Below are 8,358 nucleotides of genomic sequence, written 5' to 3' on the forward strand. Positions count from 1 at the left end.
CATAAAAGAATGGATTGGAAACATCGAATATATAAGATGCCTGCATGTTGATTTATATTTACGAATGACTTATACCGATGATAAAATTTTGTTCATGTTTTTAATAGTTTCGGGTATCAAAAGCACTGATGTAATAATGTTTCTTTAATACAGAGATTTAATCTATTTCTGGGAATTAAGTTCTAGTATTTTAAAAATTTTCTAAGTTTCCAAACTGTTTATTTTTAATCATCAACATATCAATTACAAATATGACAATATTAAAAAAATGACTACTACCCTCACAAGTAGATTGTCGATTTAGCACTTTTATCGGACTGAAACCAATTCCTTATTCTGATATTTGAGTAAGAAATCGAATACACTTGGATTTCATTGTTTTTTTTAACCACATTATCGAAACTATTTCCTAGCAGAAAAGTAGTTCCTTAGCAACAAGAGCACACCTTGCTAGCATTTCTTATAGTTATTCTTACTAAGACAACAATTTCGTAGTAATATTTAGTTCCTTACACCAGGACCTCAACTTGGTCTAAGTTCTGTGCTCCTTTTCACAAAAATCACACCTTGGTACCATTTCTATGTTTCTTTTCAACAAGAACACAACTTGGTATGTGTACTATTTATAGGTTCCTTTTTGTCAAAACCTCAACTTCTTTCTATGTCTAAGACGTTAGCCGTGTTTGGCACAATTTTTTGGAATTATGGGTCCTCAATGCTCTTCAACTTTGTACTTGTTTGGCTTTATAACTATTTTGATCTGAGCGTCACTGATGAGTCTTATGTAGACGAAACGCGCGTCTGGCGTATAAAATTATAATCCTGGTACATTTGATAACTATTTATGCCACTTGGTCGATGCCACTGCTGGTGGACGTTTCGTCCCCGAGGTTATCACCAGCCCAGTAGTCAGCACTTCGGTGTTGACATGAATATCAATTAGATGGTCATTTTGATAAATTTCCTGTTGACAAAACTTTACATTTTTCGAAAAACTATGGATTTTCTTATCCTAGGAAAAGATTACCTTAGCCGTGTTTGGCACAACATTTTTTGGAATTTTGTGTTATCAATGCTCTTCAACACTGTTCTTGTTTGGCGTTATAACTATTTTGATCTGAGCGTCACTGATGAGTCTTATGTAGACGAAACGCGCGTCTGGCGTATTTAATTATAATCCTGGTACCTTTGATAACTATTTACACCACTAGGTTGATGCCACTGCTGGTGGACATTTCGTCCCCGAGTGTATCACCAGCCCAGTAGTCAGCACTTTGGTGTTGACATGAATATCAATTATATGTTTATTGTAATAAATTTCCTGTTGACAAAACTTTACATTTTTTGAAAAACGAAGGACTTTCTTATCCTAGGAATAGATTATCTAAGCCGTGTTTGGCACAACTTTTTGGATATTTTGGTCCTCAATGCTCTTCAACTTTGTACTTGTTTGGCTTTATAACTTTTTTGATCTGAGCGTCACTGATGAGTCTTATGTGGACGAAACTCGCGTCTGGCGTATTAAATTATAATCCTGGTACCTTTGATAACTATTTACACCACTGGGTCGATGCCACTGCTGGTGGACATTTTGTCCCCGAGGGTATCACCAGCCCAGTAGTCAGCACTTCGAGGTTGACATGAATATCAATTAGATGGTCATTTTGATAAATTTCCTGTTGACAAAACTTTACATTTTTCGAAAAACTAAGGACTTTCTTATCCTAGGAATAGATTACCTTAGCCGTGTTTGGCACAACTTTTTGGATATTTTGGTCCTCAATGCTCTTCAACTTTGTACTTGTTTGGCTTTATAACTTTTTTGATCTGAGCGTCACTGATGAGTCTTATGTAGACGAAACGCACGTCTGGCGTATTAAATTATAATCCTGGTATCTTTGATAACTATTTACACCACTGGGTCGATGCCACTGCTGGTGGACATTTTGTCCCCGAGGGTATCACCAGCCCAGTAGTCAGCACTTCGATGGTGACAGGAATATCAATTATATGGTCATTTTTATTAATTTCCTGTTGACAAAACTTTACATTTTTCGAAAAACTAAGGATTTTCTTGTCCAAGGAATAGATTACCTTAGCCGTGTTTGGCACAACTTTTTAAAATTTTGGGTCCTCAATGCTCTTCATCATTATTCTTGTTTGGCTTTATAACTATTTTGATCTGAGCGTCACTGATGAGTCTTATGTAGACGAAACTCGCGTCTGGCGTATTAAATTATAATCCTGGTACATTTGATAACTATTTACACCACTGGGTCGATGCCACTGCTGGTGGACATTTCGTCCCCGAGTGTATCACCAGCCCAGTAGTCAGCACTTCGGCGTTGACATGAATATCAATTAGATGGTCATTGTAATAATTTTCCTGTTGACAAAACTTTACATTTTTCGAAAAACTAACTTTCTTATCCAAGGAATAGATTACCTTAGCCGTGTTTGGCACAACTGTTTGGAATTTTTGGTCCTCAATGCTCTTCAACTTTGTACTTGTTTGGCTTTATAACTATTTTGATCTGAGTGTCACTGATGAGTCTTATGTAGACGAAACGCTCGTCTAGCTTTAAATCATAATCCTGGTACCTTTGATAACTATTAGTTTCTTTTCACAAAGACCACATCTTAATACTATTTTTAGTTCTGTCATACCAAAACAACAATTGTATTAGAATAATGAATCAGACTGTTTTTGTCAATAGTGACGAAAAACAGAATCATGATCCTTTGTTTCCTAATAATCTTGACTTTAGTTTGAGTAACTGTATCATAGTAAGTAAGTAAGTAATTAAGTAAATTTTATTTATAGGCGGGCATGATATGTACAATTCAACAAGGTAAACATGAGCTCTGTAGAGCTCTTAACCGACTTGATATTTAAAACAAATAACAAATAATCAGCACATTTGACAGACTACACATACAAATAAAAGACATGCATAATATAATAGCTAAGCAAACATGCATAAATCAAACCAAGCAAGCTAAATGAAAAGACCATTGCAATCATTGTTTGTCGAAGTGTATGATATCGCCTGTTTTCTTTTATACTCCTCCACAAATAGACATAATAGGTAAAATGTAAAAAAAAAAATAGGGGTAGAGCAGCATTATTTTATAATCTAAATCATATTTCAAAGCCAAAAAAACACAAAAGGGCATGCACACAAAGCACATTAACAAATATGGACGACAAGAATCTGAGTACAATAGTTAGAAACATATTCAAAGATCTCTTTGAAGAAAACAGTTTCACTTGAATTCAGAAATATTGTAAAGGTTCATTTCGAAAGAATTTCTTAAACTTTTGGTCTTGATTATATTAACTACACCTTTATCGATATGTCCACATTTGTGATAGAAAGAATGTAAGAGCTATCCGAATTGAATAGATATTTTCAACATTAACGCCTGATATAAGATATGAAGATGTTTAAGATGATGCAGCTGGTAACACATATTTATGAGTACAGAATTACTTAGTTTTAAATAACTTAGAAAATATGATATCAACAATAGTATAGTCAATCGTAGGTCATACAAGTTTAGCTAGCTATAAAACCAGGTTTAGTCTACTATTTGCTACATAACAAAATGCCTGTACCAAGTCACGAATTTGACATATGTTATTCATTCGTTTGATGTGTTTTAGCTTTTGATTTTGTTATTTGATTTGGGAATATCCGTTTTGGTTTTTTTTTTCAGAATTCAGTAATTTTGTGATTTTACTTTTTTCAAATATTTCCTGACATTTCTGAGGAGTTATTTAAAAAAGGATTAAGGATGAGAATGATGTTCACGTTATAGTTTGGACCATGTTGTCCACATTATTCGGTATCTTGGAATGAGGACAATTTGTTCATGCTGTAATATGATTTTAAAATATCAGGTTTAATTTTGTTTTCTATATTAGACATGCAATGTGATCATTAGTTGTAAAGGTTGGCATAAAACCAACGACAAACAGTCAACATCATTCCTGCTATCTTACTCTTGTGAGCACCATGAAGATGACAGTACAGTTTATCATTGTCTTTCTGACTATGAGTGTTAGTGTTTTGGGAGACTGTGACGCTGGAAATGGTAGGTTTATTTAGATGTTTTGATATGACAAATTAACTTAAAACTAAAATGTATAGTACGGTTACCAATAAAATAAGTCAATATAGCACCACACGTCGTGAGGTGGATGAACATCGTTATCATAGATAAATGTATGCCCTTACCATACCATTACGTTAGTGGCATAATGTTTCATATCAACACAAATAAAAAGATAATTTGAAACCTGTCGAAATAAGTTCACGGAAATTATGAAGAAATGCAAATGAAAATTACATTGTGTATTACCTCAAGTGTGCTTGCATGTGACATGTAGATATTATACGTATACAAATATGGCGGGAATTTAAGTATTATATTCTAAATAATAGGTCTATATTTAAACAGCAGCAAAAGAATAACACTTTTCTTAAATATGTTTTTTGCTATAGGTAAGACAACTTGTATCACAGAAGACCTACTCCACATGTTTATGAGAGTAAACAGAATTGGTGTTCCATTACAAGGTATTTATGTGTGTGCGTTTTGTTTTTTAATTTTGTATTTTCCTATTATTAAGGAAGTTCGCATCTCAGTTTCAAAATAACAAGCTTTTCATTAAACTTGTATATATTGATAGAAGATTAATAAAGAAACTTGTTTTCGAGATATTCGCCATTAAAATTTAGGCGGGAAAATTTTCTCTTTTCTTTTTTCTCAATTTTTTATTGCTGATTACTTTATTGCATTTTTTTTTAATTTTCATAGTAAAATAATTTAAAAAGATTTATATATTCATAAAGATCCAGATTAATGTATATGTTATTCTTAAGAATTTTCTCTTAAAATTTCAAGTTTTTACTAAAAATGATAATTTATATTTTAAAGGTTTTCTTATGTAGCTTTAAAGCGTCCATTTTATTGAATTCCATTATTGTATATTTTGACTCTTGTATTTAAAATTTGGTAGAAAGTGTTAAAATAATATCCATCTGTGCAAATTGTTTACATATAAATATGATAGTTTAAAAAAAACCCATTGCCTTTGGCTTTATAATCAAGGGATAAATTTGTACTTAATAATTAGTTAAGTAAAAGGAATAACCTGAGGCTAAGCATATTAATTGTAAATTGTTAATTGTAAGAACAACGTGTTTCCAAATTGCATGTAAATAAATTGGTTTTGTTTTTAATTTTTAATTTTTTATGTAAATATGTGAAAAAGTAATGAAATAAATACAGATAAAGTTATTGTGCATGCTATAATGATTGATTAACTATGTTGGGGATATATTTCATCATGACAAATGTTTAAAAAGAATTAAGGAAAATGAATTCACCAAGTACATATTAAATGAAGGGAAAATACAAGTTGCATCAGAAAAGCCAAAATATTGAAACTTGCAATGCAATTATTTAAATGTAATTCAACGTAATTGAAAAGTAATTGATAATTACATGGCAAAATGGCAATGTAATACATTACTTTCAATTAAATGTAATTGAAAATATGCCCAATAACACATTACATTAAATTACTCTCAAAATTATTTACAGCTTATTACATTTACATTTTAATAACCCCAGGCCTGCTCGCATGATTTTTCATAGCTTTATCATTAGAAAGTTTAAGTTCTCAAAAACTATTAAAAAATAACAAAGATTTATAAGACTTTTACAGATGGCTTATAATTATACATTCAAAAGATTTATAAAATGAAAAACGGGGGTCAGTATATCAATTGTTTTATGCAATCAAATGGATAAAATCAAAGGATTCCGAAAATCTGACAAAAATTCCAAAACATGACAATCGAACATCCTTAAAAGCAAGAGAAATGAGACCGTAGTGTACAGATTCTTATGTTTTCAATTAAAAAAAATGGAATAAAGCTTAAGATCAAAAGGGTTCAAATTTCTCAAGCTGCTAACTACTCAGAGGACTTTTTTATTTAGCCTTTTAGTTCTTTTTTTTTGTAGAATATGTAATATGTATTGTAACAAAGAATGTATACTTAAAAGTAAGATGATACTTCGTAACAGTCTTAGTTCGACAATGTTTCAACTAGATGCTGCTACTAATATTTCCAAAATTTAACCAATATAGAGTGAAACTATACATACCTGTATATCTTTGTATTACAACATAAGCACCTTCTATCTATTCCACTGTTTTAGAACAAAAAAAGAGGATTGCGTTCCTAGCTTTCTTAAAAGGTCACTCAAAACTATCCAATGAGGTGATAAAATTTGATGACGTAAAAACAAACATTGGAAGCCATTACAATCCTACCACTGGAGTTTTCACAGCACCTAGAAATGGCCTGTATGTCTTGTCTTGTATGATTATGGCGTTTGGTATTACACCAGTACATTATGAATGGAGAAAGAATGATGCTGTCTTTTCTTATGGTTATGTTGACAAAACAGACTAGTTCGCAGTCCCAGACACTTGTCTTTGAACTGACCAAAGGCGATCGCATTTACATCAAGCATCGAACATCAAGTCAAAAACTGCACGGTGCTCAATATTCTTATTTCAATGGATACATTTTACAATAAAGAATTAAAAACATATTGAAATATTTTTATTATTCTATATTAGTTATTACATGCATTTTAATATCAGTATGTACATATTTTCATGGTTTTCTTTATATGGGCAGAAACGAACATGATGTATGGTGCTCTTATAGATAAGCATATATGATTTAAGGTATTTATTTTCAAGGACCCTATTTTTGTAGTCAATAACCCTTACTTAAATTGTTTTCTGCTATTAGGTCGGGTTGTTGTCTCTTTGAAAAAAAAGTAAAATCACAAAAAAATACTGAACTCAGAGGAAAATCAAATCGGAAAGTCCCTAATCACATGGCAAAATCAAATGACAAAACACATCAAAAACTAATAGACAACTACTGTCATATTCCTGACTTGGTATAGGCATTTTCAAATGTAGAAGATGGTGGATTAAACCTGGTTTATAGCGCTAAACCTCTCACTTTGTATGATAGTCTCACCAAAATTCCGTTATATTAACAATGGTGCGTGAACTAAACAGACATAAAAAATATGATAGTCAAAATATGGTTACAGCAGTCATCATCGTGTTACAATTTAAAAAAAAAACAATTTCTCGTGTCTGACGTCAGAAAATTTATACTTCACATATTTTTGTTGTTCAATGTTTATACAAACAATTTTAAAATTTCACATGTGCAATGTTAGCATATTCTTCATTTAACATATTCCTCATTTCCATTCTCAATGTTTGTCCATAAACTTAATCTTAACATTCAATATAAAATTAATATTTATTCGTGTATAAGACAGATCCTTATAGGTTTTTGTTTATTACATTAAAACTGGTTTAGAGATTACTAAAGATGCTATGTTGACAGTCAACTAATCTTTTGTCTTTTGTTATGTGGCTTATAAAAAAAGAGGATGTGGTATGATAGAAAAAAAATTTAATGAGACAACTATCCACAAGACACTCAATAACACAGAAATTAGCAACTATAGGTTGTTCTCGTATTGACATGATACCTTCATTGTTTTGCTTTTGTTTATTTGAATGGAAATTTTTCCTTGGATACACAGATCTTTCTTTCAGTTTTTTAAATCGACAAATGCTGACGATTCTATGATCAAATAATTATCGGAAATATAATCCCGTCTACTTTTTCTCAAATGTGACCTGCCGACTTAGCACGTGCATAGCTTCAGCGGGTTCATTTTACTCTTAGCACCTGAGATAATCTCCAGTCTAAGTGGTGTCGTATTTATGAGTTTTTACTTTTATTTGCTGTGTTTTGTTAACTGTTGTTTGTCCTTTTTTTTTAACATGGCGTTGTTGGTTAATTTATCTCTGATGAATTTGAATGACAAGGAATTACTCTATGGTTTATTAAATAGTTTAAGTAATAAATATATGTAGTATAATGGTCAATGAAACAACTGTGAATGTAGGAAATTATGTGAATGGTTATTATAAATAGATCTATGATTGTCAGACTACCCAAACCAAATGTTTGCATAAGTTTTCTTGAAATTTACAAATGGTTTAACTAATTACAAAACAAATAATTTATGTATCTTTGAAACAAACGACTTTTGTCGTAAAATGTACCGCCGGTCAAGGGAAGAAAATCAAATCTCTTACAGAAATTAAAAGAAAAAATAAACACAATACACGAAAATTTCAAAACAAACAAAAGTTTTGCAATAACATTTTATTAATCTGTAATCAACCAATATCCTTCTTTTCAACAAAGCAGTATTTTTTATACCTTAAGGTCA

General features: G+C 31.2%; 1 protein-coding gene across 1 annotated transcript; it reads left to right on the forward strand.

The window, feature by feature from the left end:
• The first annotated feature begins 3,958 nt into the window (after nucleotides 1-3,958).
• LOC143043261 (uncharacterized) lies at nucleotides 3,959-6,633 on the forward strand. The gene is made up of 3 exons (XM_076215657.1): nucleotides 3,959-4,098; nucleotides 4,509-4,583; nucleotides 6,235-6,633. Exons 1-3 carry the CDS (start codon nucleotides 4,020-4,022, stop codon nucleotides 6,489-6,491), a joined length of 411 nt encoding a protein of 136 aa, XP_076071772.1. The 5' UTR covers nucleotides 3,959-4,019; the 3' UTR covers nucleotides 6,492-6,633.
• The last annotated feature ends 1,725 nt before the right edge of the window (nucleotides 6,634-8,358 follow it).

This window comes from Mytilus galloprovincialis, chromosome 8, assembly GCF_965363235.1.
Source record: "Mytilus galloprovincialis chromosome 8, xbMytGall1.hap1.1, whole genome shotgun sequence".
Lineage (NCBI taxonomy): Eukaryota > Metazoa > Mollusca > Bivalvia > Mytilida > Mytilidae > Mytilus > Mytilus galloprovincialis.